Genomic DNA, 19,106 nt, shown 5'->3' on the forward strand with positions numbered 1-19,106 from the left:
GGCGCCCAGCTATGGATTAATATCTTAAAGTAAATTAATTTAATATGATCTATCATTGGAAGAAAGGGTAAAAACAATAATATTTACCTTAATAGCTACAGAAAAACCATCTAACAAAATTCAACATTCCTTTATGACTAAGAAAAAAATCTAGCTGGGTACCAAGGTTCATGCCTGTAATCCTAGCTACTCACTCAGGAGGCTGAGATCTGAAGATCATGGTATGAAGCCACCTGGGCCAGGAAAATCTGTGAGACTCTCATCTCTACCAAACTACCCCCTTCCCCCCACCAAAAAAAAAAAAGCTGAAAGTGCAGATCATTGGAGAAGAGTCACACAAACTTTTTTAGGCTTTTTTTTTTTTTTTTTAGTAAGTCTTGGGGTTTGAACTCTGGGCCTGGGTGCTGTCCCTCAGCTCTTCAGCTCAAGGCGAGTGCTCTACCACTTGAGCCAGAGCACCACTTCTGATTTTCGGGTGGTTAATTGGAGATAAGAATCTCATGGTCTTTCCTGCCTGCCTGGCTTTGAACCATGATCCTCAGATCTCAGCCTCCTGAGTAGCTAGGATTATATCCAGTCTGGCTACCAACTTTTAATTAGAGATAAGAATCTCTGAATCTCAGTTCTTAGATCTCAGCTTCCTGAGTAGCTAGGATTACAGGCATGAGCCACTGATGCCTGGCAGTCAATTAATTTTTGACAAGAGTGTCAAGACAATTTGGCAATAAATAGCTAAACAAATGGCATGTGGACACCTTGAAGAAGTCTAAGCTCAGAAGGAAGAAGCAGCTCAGTGGATCAAGAGGCAGAGAGAGAATGAGACCGAGAGGCTCCAGAACCCATACCTTCACCTTTATGTAGTACTTGGCCTTTTCTCTTAGAAGGGAAACTGACCAGCCCTAGTCACGTATAACAGTAAGTCTTGCCAGGCCTCCTGGAAGAAACTGAACCAATCTGTCACTATCTTAATTGAACCAAGACCCCAGATTAAAAGAAAAGCACAAACATTACCAAAACAGCCCAGGCACACCTTAGAGAAATTCAACATGAAACCCAGAGTGCCCGCCCGGGAGGAGCCTTACTCTCTGCACTCACCTTCGGCTTTCCCTTCAGCAATGCTGCACACTTGGAAAGCAGTGCTGGAGGAGCCAGCTCCCTGAGCCCAGGGAGCGCGCCCCATGCTGCCCTCCTAGCCCACTCCCCAAGCCAGCTTTGCTCTTTTAATGGAGCCAGGCAAATGACTGGGGAGAGAAAAATGACAAATATGCAGAAGCATAGAAACAGGGAAGCTGGCCTCTAGCTGGAGGCGGGAGCCAGACAATGGGGTCACTGGTCTGTTGGTGAGCTGGGGATGAATTCACACCAGCCGTGTTAGAACCAATGTCTGGCTCAGGCCAGCATTCACACTTGGCCAGACCAACTCAGGGCAAGGGCAGTATGGTTTAGACAAAGTCCCCCTGTTTGTGGAGATCACTCCTTTTCTTTTCTTTCCCTTCCCTTCTCTTCTTCCCTTTTCTTCTTCCCTTCTTCCTTTCCATTTCCTTCTTTTTTTTTCAGAGAAAAAAAATGATCTTGCTGTTTAGCCTCCAAAGTGCTGGGATTACAGATATGTACTACCATGCCTGGCTTCGCTCTTGCTTTTTTTTTTTTTTTTAATTTTTCTACCACTTGAGCCACATGCCCCTTCCGGCTTTTTCTGCTTATGTGGTGCTGAGGAATTGAACTCAGGGCCTCATGCATACAAGGCAAGCGCTCTACCATTGAGCCACCTTCCCAGCCCCACTCTTGCTATTTGAGGCTCTAAGTTGAAGTCTTTCAAAAGTCTTTTTTTTTTTTTTTTTTTTTCGGTTGGTCGCAGGGCCTGAACTCTGGGCCTGGGCACTGTCCCTCAGCTCTCAAAAGTCTTTTTCTTTTTTTTTTTTCGGTTGGTCGCAGGGCCTGAACTCTGGGCCTGGGCACTGTCCCTCAGCTCTTCAGCTCAAGGCCAGAGCTCTAACGCTTGAGCTACAGCGCCACTTCCAACTTTTTCTGCTTCTGTGGTGCTGAGGAATGGAACCCAGGGCCTCATGCGTGCAAGGCAAGCACTCTACCACTGAGCCACCTTCCCAGCCCTCAAAAGTCTTTTCATGAATCCTCCAGCTAGCTCGATGTGCTTCCTGCGTGGTCAGAGCATGTTCCTACTGGCCATGCAGGCTCAGGTGAGCTGAGTGTGAGGGATGAAAAGCATCACAAAAGAAGACCGTGGAGCTGCGACAGCCCCGCAAGTCAGTGCACGCAGCCAGGACATCCCATGGCCAGGCTGGGAAGTCTGGGAGCCCTCTACTCTTCCCAGGAGATTCCAGGGAGATCAGAGCTAGTATGCACACTAGGAAAAAGGATAGCCTGCTGGGCACAAGTGGCTCACACCTGAAATCCTAGCTACTCAGGAAGCAGAGATCTGAGGAATACAGTTTAAAGTCAGCCCAGGCAGGAAAGTGTGTGAAACATTTATCTACAATTACCACCAAAAAGCCAAAATAAGGAAGCCAGCACCAGTGAGTCACACTAGTAATCTTAGCTTCTCGAAAGGTTGAGAGCTGTTGGGCTCTCGTGACTCATGCCTGTAACCCTAGCTACTCAGGAAGTTGAGATCTGAGGATCACGGTTTGAAGCCAGCCCAGGCAGAAAAGTTCCCATGAGACTCCTATCTCCAACGAACCACTCAAAAACCGGAAATGATACTGTGGCTTGAGTGTAGAGCACTAGCCTTGAGCACAAAGAAGCTCAGGGACAGCACCCAGGCCCTGAGTTCAAGCCCCACCCACCAACAATAAAAGAAGGTTGAGATCTGAGGATTGAGCTGTGAAGCTAGCCTAGGCAGGAAGTCCAGGAGACTCATCTCCAATTAACCATCAAAAAGCCAGGAGTAGAAGTGTGACTCAAATGGTAGAGCACTCACTTTGAGCAAAAAAGCTAGGCAAGGGGGCTGGGAAGGTAGCTCAGTGGTAGAGCGCTTGCCTTGCATGCTCGAGGCCCTGGGTTTGATTCCTCAGCACCACATAAGAAAAAAGCCAGAAGTCGCGCTGTGGCTCAAGTGTAGAGTGCTAGCCTTGAGCTGAAGAGCTGAGGGACAGTGCCCAGGCCCAGAGTTCAGGGCCCACGACCGGACCCAAAAAAAAAAAAAGCTAGGCAAGAGCTAGAGGCTCTAATCAAGCCCTAGTGCCAACACACACACACACACACACACACACACACACACACACACACGGGATAGGAGGCTACAGTTCCTGAAGGCTGTAGCCCCAGAGAGAACCTGATAGGGGACAGCCCTCGAGCAATGTCACTGGAGAAAGGGGACTTGCAGGAGTGGTATAGGCCACAATGGATGCTTACACACGATTTGGAGCCAGGAGTTCTCCCAAGCCGATGTCACATGATAACCCTGTGTCCTGAGGACAGAGAGCCTTGCTCTGCCATCCCAAAAGACAATGAACACTCCCCCATGCCTGCCCTTGGTTGGCTACAGCTTCACAGGACTGTTCCAGTGAGGGGCGCTTGGTGGCATGGACCTCCTGCACGCTTGTGGGGCCTTACACCTGGCCGCCATAACAATGATGACTTGGAAAGCTCAAGAACACACACCTGCAGATTCCAAATTCCCAGGGCTGAGGAGGGCCCTCTGTGAGTCCACCATCAGCACAGGGAGGAAACTGTCCGAGAACTTCCAAATCACCTAGAAAATGCCAGGCCTACAGACCATTCTAAGTGCGCATAGCAGCCTGGCTAGGCCATGCTGGAACAAAGAACTGCGTGTTCCAAATGTGCACGACAGTCCTGTTCTCGGCGCTTCACCCCTTCTCCAAGCACTTGAGTTTGGCTGGTTGCAGCAGCTCCTCTCTCACGAGCTTGTTATCTTGTTTGAATGCCACCTAGTATCTGGCTATCCAAGGTTGCACGCCCAGGCTACAAGCTCTGGGGAAATGTTGCCTGGAAAAACAGGTTCCAGATGGTTCTCGAAGGGGAACCCTGCAAGGGGAATGAGGCTGGGGCCTCCTCCCAGGCACACCAACTCCCCCTGGGTGGCATGCGCTGTTTTTAGCAACCCAGGGCAACGAGCCGGGTGTTCTGTACATCTCAGCTGATGCCCCAAAGTTCCCAGGGGATAGTTTTCACCTAGAGGCAGCTTGACACTCTAGTTGCTATGGGAACAGTAGCCACTGATTCACCAAGATCTTGGCAGTGGGAGCGGCGCCAAGCTTAATGGCACCCACTGGGCTCCACGGCTGACATGAAGGTATTTATGAAACCATGAGAAGCGAGGCTGAGGCAACCCGGCGGAGCTGTCACCCATGGGTGCCCAGCAGTGGCCTTTGGGCCTCATGGACTGGTCCAGAGAGCAACAGAGGCCTCTTCCAGGCCTGGTCTACCTCAGCGCATTCCATCACCAAGACCTAAGGGCTGGAACTTGAGCCTGGGCTGGACCCTGACTCGGAGAAGTTCCTGTTCATCTAACCTCAGTTTATCACCTGCAGAAGGTGATAAAGAGCACGTGGCAACGGATGATTGTTCAGCACAAAGTACCGTAGGTAACACCTGTAGAGCCACAGCAGGCTTTACCTGCCTTGCTCTAATCCAAATGTTCCTCCTAAGCCCCTCTTATTCATTCTCACTCTCCCAGACAGACAGACAGACAGACACACACACACACACACACCACCTCTACATGCTCATTGTCCTCATTTTAAGGAGCTTATGTTTGTCTTCTCAAACATAAGCTCTCCTTGACTAGAAAACGGACGTGCCACAAAAGAAAGAGAATGTAGAGATGGACACCAGTGGCTCACGCCTGTAATCCCAGCTGCTCTTAGCCTCGCCCAGGAGGCTGAGAACTGGTCAGTCATAATTTGAGGTCATCTAGGGAAGAAAAATTATCCTACATTTCCAAAATAATCAACAAAAAGCAAGGCTGTGGGTGTAGCTCAAGTGGTAGAGCATCACCTAGTACCTAACCTATAAGTCCTGGCTTATTTCAAATGTTAAGTTCTGGATATCAGAATCACCTTGGGAGATTGTGTTCTCGTGTGTGTGTGTGTGTGTGTGTGTGTGTGTGTGTGTGTGTGTGTCATAGGGTCTTCTGGGTTTTTTTTTGTTTTTTGTTTTTGTCAGTCTTGGGGCTTGAACTCTGGGCCTAGGCAATATCCCTCAGCTCTTCAGCTCAAGGCTAGCACTCTACCAGTTGAGTCACAGTGCTACTTCCGTTTTTCTGAGTGGTTTATTGGAGATAAGAGTCTCATGAACTTTCCTGCCTGGGCTGGCTTTGAACCACAATCCTCAGATCTCAGCCTCCTGAGTAGCTAGGATTATAGGCTTGAGCCACCAGTACTCAGTTACAGGGTCTCCTGATACTGTCTAGATTGATTTGGAGCTCCTAAGCTCAGGAAATCCTTCCATCTCAGCCTCCTGATTAGCTGGTCCTACAGACAGATGCTACTATGCCCCACTGTGTTTCAAGTGTGAATTCTTAGGGCTACCTGGCAGGTACCGTCACTCACTGGGGCCATGGCAGGGCTTAGGAGCCTTCATTTCTCATTATTAATTAATTAATTAATTAGTTAGTTTGCTGGTCCTGGGGCTTGAACTCTGGTCCTGAGTACTGTCCTTGAGCTTCTTTTGCTCAAGGCGAGTGCTCTAACACTTGAGCCACAGCGCCACTTCTGGCTTTTTTGAGCAGTTTATTGGAGGTAAGAGTTTCACTGAGTTTCCTGCCTGGACTGGCTTTGAACCATGATCCTCAGATCTCAGCCTCTTGAATAGCTAGGATTACAGGCGTGAGCCACCAGTGCCCAGCTCTTTTTTTTTTTTTAAGCGACCTAAGTTATATACCACATCTAGGTTGATTTCTTTTTTTTGGAGGTCCGATCATGGGGCCTGAACTCTGGACCTGGGCGCTGTCCCTCAGCTCTTCAGCTCAAGGCTAGCGCTCTACCACCTGAGCCACAGTGCCACTTCTGGCTTTTTTTCTTTTTGCTTATGTGGTGCTGAGGAATCGAACCCAGGGCCTCATGCATACAAGGCAAGCGCTTTACCACTGAGCCACCTTCCCAGCCCTACGTTGATTTCTTGTTTCAATGTATAGGTATTTCTGCCTTACTTTTGTTATTAGGTTACAGGTAATTCTCATCTAAGTGTTGATTAAAGTTAGAAAAAGATTAGCTTCCCATCCCATAACTGGAATTCTCCCTGGGTCTGACAGTAATTTCAGCTCTAGTCTGTTTCTGCTTAGGGCCTGTGGGAGAAGCCTCCCAGGCACTCTGGGGAGAGGAGATCCAGAGCAGCAGCAGACGATCTGTGTCGTGTAGGGGCCGGGACCCAAGGCAGGGAGGAAGGGGCCCAGTCAGCCCATTGCCTGCAGAGTTGCTGCTCTGAGGAACTTGGCCTCCATGAGGCTCAGTCTGCATTTAATGGAACAAGTACCACTCTGAGCCAGAAGTTGGGCTGGAATGTGCACAGCTGAGCACAGAACCGACACCACAGAACTCTCACACCGAGCATCAGGAAGACTTTTTCCAGGAAGCTAAGATTCTCATGGAGGTCTGGGAGACAGTGGAGGCACTAGATGACCCAAGGAGAATGACAGAGGACTCAGAGTAAAAGAACAGTCTGGAAAACAGCCTGGGAGAATTCCAGAGAAAGTTCAGGCTACCGCCTCCACCCACAGAGCACTGCAAAGTTCAAGCAGGGTAATGAACATAGCTGGGTCACCCAGGAAGTGTAGAACGAGGGGGCCACTTTCCAGAAGCCCTGGTTCCTCCTGGCTTGTCCATACCACAGCTTCCAGGTTCCTGAGACCAAGGGCCCTATTTTGGGCTCTCTGAGAGCATACCCAGCAGCGCTGGCTTCTATAGAGGAAAGCCAGGGAGACCAAGACAGTCCAGTGACCACAGTGGGAAGGTTTTCCCCAGAAGTTCCTTAGAGAGCATGTGAGCAGATGAAGGCTTTGACAGACCTGGGGAGCCAGTGTATCGCTCCCAGGGGCAAGGACCAGAGAGGTCCTTGAGCAGAGGCAGACCAGACAGAGGTCCCCGGGCAGAAAAACAAGAGGCTTCCTTGACAAAGTGAACCATGTCTAAGAGAGTACCTTATAGCTCCAGGATATGGGACAAAGGCTCATCCAAGGCTCCACACACACAAATAATTCTGTAGGCACTGTGCATGATGACATACACACACATATACATTTTGGTTTGTTTGTTTTTGGGTCCGGTCGTGGAGCCTGAATTCTTGGCCTGGGCACTGTCCCTCAGCTCTTCAGCTCAAAGCTAGCGCTCTACCACTTGAGCCACAGCGCCACTTCTGGCTTTTTTTTCTTTTTGCTTATGTGGTGCTGAGGAATCGAACCCAGCGCCTCATGCATGCAAGGCAAGCGCTCTACCACTGAGCCACCTTCCCAGCCCTGATGACATACACCTATAAATTTCAGCACTGTGAATGCAGGAAAATTCTGAGTCCAATGTCAACCTGGCTACACAGTTTGAAGCCAGCCTGGCTAATGTAGTAAGATGGTCTCAGAAACAAAACAGACAAGCTGGGTGCCTGTGGCTCATGCCTGTTAATCCTGCTACTCAGGAGGCTGAGATCTGAGGATTGTAGTTCAAAGCCAGCCTGGGCAGGAAGTTCCATGAGACTCCTATCTCCAATTAACCATCAGAAAACCAGAAGTGGTGCTGTGGCTCAAGTGGTAGAGCACTCACCTTGAGCTGAAGAGCTCAGGGATAACGCCCAAGCCCAGAGTGAAAGCAGGGAAGGAAGGAAGGAAGAAAAGAAGGAAGAAAGGAAGGAAACAGACAATGATTGTGTAGGCAACTGGCTGGCTACAGAGTGGCCTTTGAAAGATATCACCAGGGGCCTGATCCCAGAACAAAAGGGCAGCAGAAAGTGGTAAGTACCAGTGGCTCACTCCTGTAATCCTAGTCACTCAGGAAACTGAGACCTATTGGACTGTGATTTGGGGCCAGCTTGGGCCATGAAGTGAGAGACTCCATCTCCAATTAACCAGTAAAATGCAGGGATGGAGGTATGGCTTAAATGGTAGAGCAATAGCTATAAGCAAGCATCCCAGCCAAGCAAGTACAAGGCCTTGAGTTCAAGCCCTGGAACCAACAAAACAAGGCCTAAATACTATGCTACTTTAAAATGCATAGTGGAGGACATTGATGAATGTGAACTATACAACTCGTGGGTGGGGACTGGAGGGAGGGACTGGGAGAGAATGAGGGAACAGAAGACACTACAGAAGGAAATGTACTCATTATCTGACTCATGTAATTATAATCACTCTGTACATTACCTCTATAATAACAATGAAGTAAATTAATAACATTTTAAAAAATGCATAGTGGAGTGGCTCATGCCTGTAACCCAGCTTCTCAGGAGGCTGAGATCTGAGGATCATGATTCAAAGCCAGCCCAGCCAGGAAAGTCTGTGTAACACTTATCTCCAATTCATCACCAAAAAGCTGGAAGTGTAGCTGTGGTTCAAGTGGTAGAACACTAGTCTTGAGCACAAAGGCTCAAGACAGCACCTAGGCCCTTGGTTCAAGCCCCAGGACCAGCACAAAAAACAAACAAACAAACAAAAAGCATAGTGCAGCCAGGCACTGGTGGTTCATGCCTGGAATGCCAGCTATTCATGAGGCTGAGACTAAGGACTATGGTTCAAAGCCAGCCTAGGCAGGAAAGTCCATGAGACTCTTATCTCCAATAAACTACCAAATAGCTGGAAGTAGAGCTCCAGCTCAAATGGTACAGGACTAGAACAAAAAAGCTGAGGTACAGTGCCTAGGTCCTGAGTTTAAGCCCCATGACTGGCACCAAAAAACAAAACAACAACAACAAAAGTAGTCCTGTAAACCATTCCTGAATCTACCTTGAAATAATGAGGATTTATATACAACAGCAGTAGGTGTAGGTATGGAACCCATGCTGGATAGCTTTATGGCTATGTGTTATAGGTTCTTTGGGCCAATTTTCCTGACAGTGGGGCCCAAGACAGCACTTCATAGGGCTATGGTGAGACTTACCATGTGTATCATGTGTTACTAGGCAAGAAACTTGGCACGAAAATGAAACTTAATGAATGCTTCCATTAGTGTGATTAATAGCAGAGATGAGAAGCAGAGATGCAACAGGCAAAGAGTGACCAGTGAATTATGGCACAGTCAGCTGGCTGCATATAATGCCATCACTAAAATGTTTTCCAATTGTTTCGGAGCACAGTATAATTGCCCTAAATAAGAAATAGATGCTAAAATAAATCCTGTACAGTCCCAATTTTGTGACACAAATGCAAGCATAATTTTATAAGGGGTATGGCCTGCAGGTATATATTTGGGAATTGAAGAAAAAGTAGTAAGTAACAGCTATAGCTAGATAGCAGGATTTAATCCATTATACTTTTTCCATGGCTTCTTCCTCTCCCCCATTTCTGCAATGACCATGTATCACTTCATAGCATAGCCAGGAAAGGCAATCGATACACCCACATGCTCAGGAGGAACAGCACCAATGAGAAAGAAACGGGCTTGGCACTCCGCAGCCTGCTTCTCAAAGCTGCAGCTCCCCCCACCCCGCCCCCCTGCAGCCTGCCCTTCTCAGAAAGGCAACCTTCCCAGACAAGTATTGATCTCCTTTGGTTCAAAGCTAGGTCCTGCCTGGCTTCCAAGTCTGCTTGGCCACTGTGGGGCCAGGAGATAGTGCGCACAGAACTCCCTACTTTTCTAGACCATTACCTCCTATCCACTGTTGCATCCACCCATGCCTGGTACCTAGTAGAGCCCAGCCAGCCCCGCTGACATAAGGTTGGAAAGAAGCCACATCCCAAGCTCAATGGAGAAACTGAGACAGTACGACAGTTAATAGCCAAGGTATCCATGTGAGACAGGAAGGCCTGATTAAAGTTGCAAGAGGTGGGGGTCTAGGGCTGGACTCCTGGAAGCTGAAGGAAACACAGAGACAGAAAGGAGTGGACACTGGAAGTGGTGTTGTGGCTGAAGTGGTAGAGTGCTAGCCTTGAGCTGATAGAGCTGAGGGATGGCGCCCAGGCCCAGAGTTCAAGTCCCAGGACCGCCCCCACCCCGACCCCCCCAAAAAGAAGAAAGGAGTGGATACACTTAAAAGACAAAGAAAGAGGAAGGGAGGGGGCCAAGGAGGACAGGGAGGCAAAGAAAAGGTGTCACACAGTGGTCTCTGCCCAGCAGAGGCCCGGTGGACCTAGAAGTGGGAGGGCCCACCATTCACCTGCCAGAATCACCCCATAGGTGCAGGCCTATGCCCTAGGCACATCCAACACCTACTTGTACCCAGCAGACATGGCGAGGCTGCTGCTCAAATACACACTCCTCTAGCCTTGGTATGTGTATATGTGTGTACGTACGTACCCCTAAAATGGCTGGAATCCAAGCAACAATGCTGAGTGCTGTCCCATGGGTAGGCTGCCCTGACCCTCTGTCTAGAGGAGCCCCAGGGGAATTGCAAAACCTTTATCCGCTCCGGGAAGCCTAGCGCAGAACCCTGTCATCCGTTGAGGGACAGCACCACCTAGTGGACAGGAGACACTCCTGCCAGGCCAGGCCCCCTTACCATACCACTCTGCTCCAGGGCACGGGGCTGATCAAACATTGCTTGGTCCCTTCCCTTGCCTATGTAACGGAGGTACCAAGCTTTGGCTACCTGGGTTAACTATGATTTGCAGGAGGCCCTGAGAATCCCCAGGTCTGTGGGTTGGGGGAGAAGGAGTGGCTGTGCCTAGAAAAGCTTTACCTGTCTTCTGCTATTTTGTGTGATGAAGATACCGCAAACAAGCACAACTACACATTCAGTTTAGTCCCTCCTTCTGGGGTTGTACATCTAAGGCAGGAGCTTATATTTAGGACTATGCCTTGAAGCTAAATGGCTCTCTGCTAGAATTCTAACCTGCCACCTCTCCATTGACAGAGCAATTGCTATTGTTAAGGAGTTGTACAAGGTGTTACAATTCTATATGTCCCTATCTGGACGTTTTTTTCCCCAGCAAGGCAAAGTTTACTTCCATTCAGGATATGTGACTGGCAAGCACCCCTACATGGACTTTCTTTTTGGTGGGTCATGAGGCTTGAACTCAGGGCCTGGGCACTGTCCCTGAGTTTTGCTCAAAGCTAGTACTCTACTACTTTGAGACACAGCACCACTTCTGGTGGTTAATTAGAAGTAAGAGTCTCACAGACTTTCCTGCTGAGGCTGGCTTTGAACAGTGATCCTCAGATCTCAGCCTCCTGAATAGTTAGGATTACAGGTGTGAGGCATCAGAAATTGGTTTCCTTTTTTTTTTTGCAAATAGTCCCATTGAGACTTTTAACTAAAGCATAGAAGCTGGGGGATGTGGCTCAAGTGGTGGAGCATTCCCCTAGCCAGTATGAGGCTTTGAGTTCAAACCATCCCAGTACAACCAAAAGATCAAAAACTTTTCTTTATATTAACCATCTGGTATGTACTGTATCAGCTTTTCTTTCTTTATTCTCTCTCCCCGCTCTCCTATGTGGCATTTGAACTCAGTGCCCAATACTTAATAACTAGGTAACGAGGTGCTCTACCACGGAAGCCATACCCTAAGCATTTTTCTTTTTGTTTTAGGTATTTTTCAAATAGAGTTTGTTGCTGGATCCAACTGTACTTCCTCTTTAGCTAGGATTACAGATGTGAACCACCGTACCCAGATTTTTTTTTTTTTGTCAGTCATGGGGCTTGAGCTGGACCTGGGCGCTGTCCCTCAGCTCTTCAGCTCAAGGCAAGAGCTCTACCACTTGAGCCACAATGCCATTTCCAGTTTTATGGTGGTTAATTGGGGATAAGAGTCTCGGACTTTACTGCACAGGCTGGCTTTGAACTGGGATCCTCAGATCTCAGCCTCCTGAATAGCTAGGATTACAGGCGTGTGGCACTGGCACCGCCAGCTTGTTTTTTGAGAAAGGGTCTCAATTTTTTTTTTTCCATCCAAGCTGGTTTCACACTATGATCCTCCCATCTTTGCCTCTCACATGGCAGGGATCACAGGAGTGAATCACCATGCCTGGCTCTCTATCAGCTCCTTCTTTTTGGCAGTACTGGGGCTTGAACTCAAGGGCCTGTACTTGCTATGCAGACACTCTACTATTTGAGCCACACTCCCTAGCCCTTTTTTGCCTTCATTATTTCTCGAGGAGGGTTTCACATGTATGTGATCTGCCTGGTTACACTTCTCACATGGCTAGGATGACAAAGACCACCACACCACCTATCAATTGACTGAGATGGGTAGCCTCACATTTTTTCCTAGATTGGCTTTGAACTACAATCTTCTGCTCTCTGCCTCCTGAGTAGCTAAGGTTATAGGCATGAGCCACTGGTACCCAGCTACTAGAACCTTTTGTTAATTTTTGAATAGGGTCTTGCATATTGCCTGGGCTAGCCTGTACCACGATCCTGCTCTTTATGCTTCTGTGAAGCTAGGATGACAGGCATGCACTGCTATTCCTGGCTTTTTATTATTTTAAGACAGAGATCCCCCTCCCCCACAATCTAGCCTTGAACTGTGATACTCCTGATCTCAGCCTCCCAAGTAGCTAGGATTACAGGCATAAGCCTTTTTGTTTCTATACAAACATAGGAGTAAGTGTATGTAGCAGGGCATATGTGGTATATGCCTACTCTGATATCCAGTCCTACAATTTACTTTGATTTTTTTCCATTAAGAGCATCCCACAAGGGCAACTCACAAGGGGTGTTCTTACCACACCAGCTCAAACAGGAAATTCAGGGCCTCATAACCACCAGGGAAAGAAGGTGAGCCCCTAGGAACTTACAAGGCTTAGGTTTTCAGGTAGACCTGAAGAGAGGGCCCATACTGGAAACCCACACTAGCCCTGGAGGAGAACGTGCCTGGCTCAAGAGACCCTGAGTGCTGGGAAGGTGGCTCAGTGGTAGAGCGCTTACCTTGCATGCATGAGGCCCTGGGTTTGATTTCTCAGCACCACATAAGCAAAAAGAAAAAAGCCGGAAGTGGCGCTGTGGCTCAAGTGGTAGAGCGCTAGCCTTGAGCTGAAGAGCTGAGGGACAATGCCCAGGCCCAGAGTTCAGGCCCCACGACCGGACCCAAAAAAAAAAAAAAGAGAGAGACCCTGAGAATGTGGAGTTGACTGTACACAGCTTGGTCGTATTGTTGCTTAGCATATAGTATGCCTGAGTAGGCATGTCTGGGCAGGCTATGCACGGTAAGCATCGTCCCAGGCTGCCATGTGAGCCACTGGAGTTGTCTGGAAGGTTTCTGCTGAGCTGGGTACACAGGGTGGGTCACACCCAACATCAGTGCTTGGGAACCAGCCTCTGTGCCAGCCAGGTAGAGAACACGAAACATCCAGAATAACCAGGGCAGCAGCCTGGTGTGCCAGATCTTCTGTTCTCCCTAGCAGAATCAACAGTGTGGCAAATGTAGCTCTTAGCACTCTGCTCTAGGAGTCGATCCTGTCTGGACAGGTTGTGGATGTCCATTATTATGACCAATAACCTCAACAAAGCAGAAAGCAGAAAGTGCTATGTGGAGTTGTGGGTTAGAATGTCAGGCACAGTGTGGGCTAAGCCATCTAGAGAGAAAGCTGGCTAGCCTCATCTGGGATGATGAGGACAGGCCGTGAGGAGCTGCTCTGGAGGACTAGACTTGCATCCCGGCTCCCCAGTAACTGGTTGCATGATCAAGGGCAAAGAGAAATTGCTTCCAAACTGCTTCCTTGCTGCTCACTGGAAGTAATCCACTAGTCACTATCTATAGTTAAATGAAGTGATGGGTATCAAGCACTTGACACAGTGACTGTCATGCAATGTCATGCAATATACACTCAAATGATGCTTATGACCATGACTGACAGAACTCCCTTTGGGCGCACAGACATCTAGGCCCTCTGGGGCAACACTCCTGGCCACATCCAGGGCCATTCCGGTTTCATGGGCTGTGCCCGGCGACAGTGACAATGCTGTGCTGGTATACAGGCAGTTTCAATGTTCCTGAACAAGGTGCTAGGTGGCAGGGGTCAGGCTGGAAGTTAAGGAAATGTAGCAACTAGACCCTCTGAAGCTACAAGGCTCCCAGACAGCTCCATTTCTTGCCTCTTCCAGGCCTACAAAGGGACCCATCTTCTGCCTTGTTGGGTCCTTGATTCCCAACGCCTGTGGAAGGAGATAACACTGGGTAGGAGCCTCTAAGTGGGGACATGAGGGGGATAAAGCCCTTCCTTGTCCGCCCCAACTCCCTGGATCACCATCTAGCTTTCCACAGAACCACTGGGATCTCTGGGCCGTGGCCCTGAACTCACCCTGGTCGATAGAGTGCTGAGGCAGTTGGCTGAGCTGGCTGCTGACCACCCCGGCGTAGGTGCGCAGGAACTCCTCCTCACTGGCCGTTAGCTGCAGGGTGAGAGCACTATGGTAAGGGGCAGCACACACCTGCTCCCTGGAAGGCCCTGGCCCAGGCCTGCCTGCCCGCACTGAGTACATGTCCTTTGGCTCTGTGGACCCTTCGGTCCCAGTGTGAGTGCTCTCTCCTCACTAGACGCCTGTTCCCTGGGCCTACAGGCCTTGCCACTTGGACCGTGTCTAGTCTTGGTCCTGAGCCAGTGGGAAGATGTAGGTCTTGCTCAGAGAGGTGATGGTCAATGGGAAATTCCAAATCCCTTCTCTTTTCTAAAGTTGGCCACACCTGCTTGTCTGCTGTTCTCCTCAGTGCCTGCCTTGCCCAGCTGCTCTGTACATGCCTCCCTGGGAGAACACACTATGAGGGGCTGGTGGAGGGGAAGAAAGGAAGGTCAGGGCCTTCAGGGCCTTCACCCTTCTGGTCCCAAACATGTCACGGGGGTGGGAAGACTACCCTCAGTGGTGCCTCAGAAGTGGGCAGGCTGTGCTCTCTCCCTGGGGGGGTGGGGGGGTGCTGAACTGGACACAGAGCTAAGCCATAGGCCCACAATTCCTTCCCAGACCAGGGTAGCCACCCCATAAGTGCTGCGGCATGGCATCCCTTCCCATTCAGGGCAGCAGGTGCCCTCCCCGGGAGGCTGTTCCCCACCACACACTCACGTTTGACCCCATCTTCCTCAGCATGAGCAGCACGCGGACTTTCTGCTGAATGTACATCTCCTCCGGACTCTTCCCGGGTGCTCCCTCACGGTTCATCCCCCTGCCCAGCTCCGGGGACTCCTGCAGAGGACAGGGCAGCACTGGGGAGAAAGGTGGTCAGAGTGAGACATACTCATGTATCGATGCTATAGGTGATGCGCATCTTTCCCATGTAGGCCCTTCCCACCTGCCGTCTCACTTCTGGAGGCGATGGTGAGCTGCCCAGTCCCACTCTTGCCCTATCCACTCCAATGAACCTGTTTCACTCAGCAGCTTATTCCTGGGCAGGGGCTGGAGGAAGCCGCTGGGCAAGCCTGCCACTTCTGTGCATAAGGCTGTTAAGTTGGGGAGACCAGACTTCAGGCCAGCTCTAGCTTCCAGCTTCCCCACAGCAAGACTCCTACCAGGGCTGCAGAAAATGCAGAGTGCATGAAAAGCAAGCAACTGGCACATCTGCAGAAGTAGTATGATCTCAGGTGGTGGCTTGGGCATTTGGCTGAGATCAGTGCCCAGCCCCCAGACCTAGAGACAGCTCTCTGTACAGAAGCCCCTGCCGAGTTCAAGAGGCCAGCTCCTGGGCTGGGCTCCAAGAAGTCCTTCAAGGGGGAGAGGAGACCCCAGGGTAGAGAGGCAGAGGCACTGACAGAGTTGGCTTGCCCCTGTGCTCACAAACCCACCCCACCTGTCACAGGGCAGCTGTGAAGGCCAGCAGTTGTGTCCAGGTGTTTCAGGCCTGACGTGCAGCTAGGCACCGGGAGAGAAGCCCAGGGCCTCCTCCAGGAGGAGCTGGAGGAGAGAAGCGAGTGTGGAGGGGCTTGGGTTACACACTTGTAACTCCTGGATGAGTCAGAAATAACACAGCAGCAGCTGGTGTGTGTGGGGGGGGGTGGAACCTCATCAGTCCCGGAGCCAAGGAGCTGCACAAGGAACTAGGAACAGGGCTGACAGGCCAGCACTCCTCACTCCTGATGTGGGCTGCCCTCAAAGGCCTGCAAGCCCCAGACCAGGGTTTCACCCTGGCAGGACGGCACTCTGTGCCAGAGCCTGGGCCTAGCCTGGGCAGCAGCCGCCTCCCTGTCGACAGTTGTCAATGCTCATCCCCCAAAAACTAATTCCTTACTGGTCCTAAAAAATTGGGCCAAGAGCCGGGTGCTGGTGGCTCATGCCTGTAATCCTAGCTACTCAGGAGGCTAAGATCTGAGAATCATAGTTCAAAGCCAGCCCGGGGCAGGAAAAGTCCATGAGACTCTTATCTCCAATAAACCACCAGAAAATCATAAGTGGCACTGTGGCTCAAGTGGTAGAGCTCCTGCCTTGAGCTGAAGAGCTGAGGGACAGCGCCCAGGCCCAGAGTTCAAGCCCCACGACCACCACCAACAACAACAACAAAAATAATGGGCCAAGTAGGGCTACATTATGGCTGTGCACAGTATGCAGCCTGGGGCTTATTCCAGATCCTTCCTTCATACCTTTAAATGCCCAGACTCCAGGCGCTTTCCCTCTACTGTCTGCAAATAACAACTTGAAAAACTGGGAAAAAGGAGCAACTGCCTCAAACATTGTCTTGGGGGGAACATGCCAGCCTTCAGACAGCCCTTACTTCCCAAAAGGCTGAGCAGAAAAGTGTGGTTCTAGGGTAATACTTCTCCAGTCACACCATTCTCTTCTGCACCCACATAACACTGTTGACCTGAGGTGGGATCCTACACAAACAAAGAGTGAGCCATATCTTGAGCGTGGATCGTGTGACCTTATCTCCTCCCTGATGGCCTCCTCACCTTCACTACCTCTCCTCTCCTTTCCCCTAATTAGTAGACAGAACCATGTAAAAAGATCAGAAGAGGGCCAACTGGACACTGGTGTCTTATGCCTGTAGTCCTAGCTATTCAGGAAGTTAAGAGCAGAAGATCTCAGTTCAAAGCCAGAACATGCAGAAAAGTTCTGAAGACTATCTCCAACTAACCAGTAAAATGCTAGACTACAGGTGTGGTTCAAGGACTGGGTGGGAAAAGCCGAGCAAGAACACAAGGCCCTGAGTTTAAGCTACTGAATAAATACCAGAAGAGATGACATCACTCCCTGCCTAATCCTACCAGAAAATACACACTTCACCCATGCTCCTGATCTAGTCTGCCTCTCCCTACTCCTCCTCTTGGATGTCCCCACACACAGAGAATCCTCTGAACCTGGAATTGGCTTCTGATCAAACTCCACTTGAGCTTTCCTTTCCAGAGAAGCTTCTGACAGCAAAATAGAACCTGATTCTGTGCCCCACCCAAGTCTTCCTGGTCTATAGGCCTGTCACAGTGTCCCAGTTTTCTGAGTACCTGCTTATCATCTCTCCCATGCCTTGCTAGAAGACCTGAGCTATATCCACTTCCCCCATCATTCTGGAGCCTGGAACCTGGGAGGAAGCGTTAGTCAACACTGCCCAGTTGGTTGAATGGAACAGGGCAACAGACTACAGTATCTAAGCTTCCTCTTCTTTATGATATTTACAATTCAGAACCAAATGTATTGTTGGAGGGCAGCTCTGCAAGCAGCTCTGAAGGCTGGCAGCTGTGTCCTGATGCCATGGGGCACCAGAGACACCCAGACCCTCACAAGGAGGCGCTAGAAGAGAAAGGTACATAACCCCAGTCGCTTATGAACAAATTTAGCTTTTCCAAAGAACTTCCAACATACTTGGTTGCCTGAGCTACTATATTCTCCAGAGGACATCAGACATGTTCCTCCAAGCCTTGAAACTGTGAAGCAGGGATCCCAGAAGCAAAAACCTTCCAATTCTGTCCTGAGCCCAAGGGCTAGTTTACGCCTGTGAAAGACATGAAGGGATGCAAGAGACTAGCCACTAGGTGTCGCCCCACCCAAGACCGCTTGAGTTGCAGGGTGTCCTTATCACCCCATAGCTAGTATGGGAAACAGGTGCCTTGCTGGGGCTGCCTTTACTCTAAACCACTGTTACAAATCACATCCAGTCAGCCTGGCTCCATTCATTCCAAAAGCCAGCCCTATCCGGGCAAGGAGTGGTCTGGTTTGTGCTGTCCTGTCCATGGGACCTCTTTCTTGTTGCTGGAAGCACGCCAGGGTGGAATCATTTCACGCAGGGTCCACATTACAAACAATCCTACCCTCTCCCCAGGGAATGGCTTGTCATCTCATCCCCTTGCCTGTGGCAGCCTAGTTCCCAGGACCCCTCATATTGATTTTGAAGGGTTGATGGCTGCTCACAGCCATAGCTTGAGTTGTCAGCCAGAGTTGACTGGGTCTTTGGAGCTGATCATTTCCACTTCAACATACTTCCCTGGCAGAGCTGTTTGTTCCTCCTTCAGGAAACTCCTCGTTTGACATTTCTACAAATTCTGGTCACCTAGCATTTTCAAGCTCTTGCTTTCAGCTGATTCTTCCTGCCTAGGGCTGGATCTGGGGCAGAACATGACCAGAAGTGCATGTTTATACCCTTCACACACCAGCTTAAATGCTCTAGAAATGCCGTGATGCATTGACACAATTCTGTCCTAATCTGCAATAAGGATGTCAACGTGACAAGAATTAATAATTGAAAAGGATAAATCATAATCAACTCAAACAACACAGGCATCGCAGCCAAGGGTATACTACAAGCACATCACAGCATGTTGAAGTTTGTTGCCTAGCCAAGCAAATGTGCTATAAAATTTTCATCACAATTGTGACAAGCATCACATTAACTTGAAATTGAGAATTCTTATTTCTCCCTGTAGTAAAAGAGAACTGGTCTCCATTAAACCATGTGTAAATTACATAAGCTCTGCTACTAATTTAGATACTAATTATTCATCCAAATTTAAGAATCAAAAATAGGGGCTGGGAAGGTGCTCAGTGGTAGAGCGCTTGCCTTGCATGCCTGAGGCCCTGGGTTCAATTCCTCAGCACCACATAAGCAAAAAGAAAAAAGCCAGAAGTGGCACTGT

At 49.5% G+C, this 19,106-nt stretch overlaps 1 protein-coding gene across 1 annotated transcript in view; it reads right to left on the reverse strand.

Annotated features, from left to right (window-relative positions):
- Ctnnbip1 (catenin, beta interacting protein 1) overlaps window positions 1-19,106 on the reverse strand; it is a 26,187-nt gene that overhangs the window by 4,750 nt on the left and 2,331 nt on the right. The window contains exons 2-3 of the mRNA XM_013033117.1: window positions 15,115-15,254; window positions 14,358-14,448 (exon numbers count right to left, since the gene is read on the reverse strand). Of these exons, the coding sequence (XP_012888571.1) occupies window positions 14,358-14,448; window positions 15,115-15,210 (187 nt within the window). The 5' untranslated portion in view covers window positions 15,211-15,254. The remainder of the gene's footprint in view (window positions 1-14,357; window positions 14,449-15,114; window positions 15,255-19,106) is intronic.

The sequence above is a fragment of the Dipodomys ordii genome, unplaced genomic scaffold (genome assembly GCF_000151885.1).
Source record: "Dipodomys ordii isolate 6190 unplaced genomic scaffold, Dord_2.0 Scaffold6, whole genome shotgun sequence".
In the NCBI taxonomy this organism is placed as follows: domain Eukaryota; kingdom Metazoa; phylum Chordata; class Mammalia; order Rodentia; family Heteromyidae; genus Dipodomys; species Dipodomys ordii.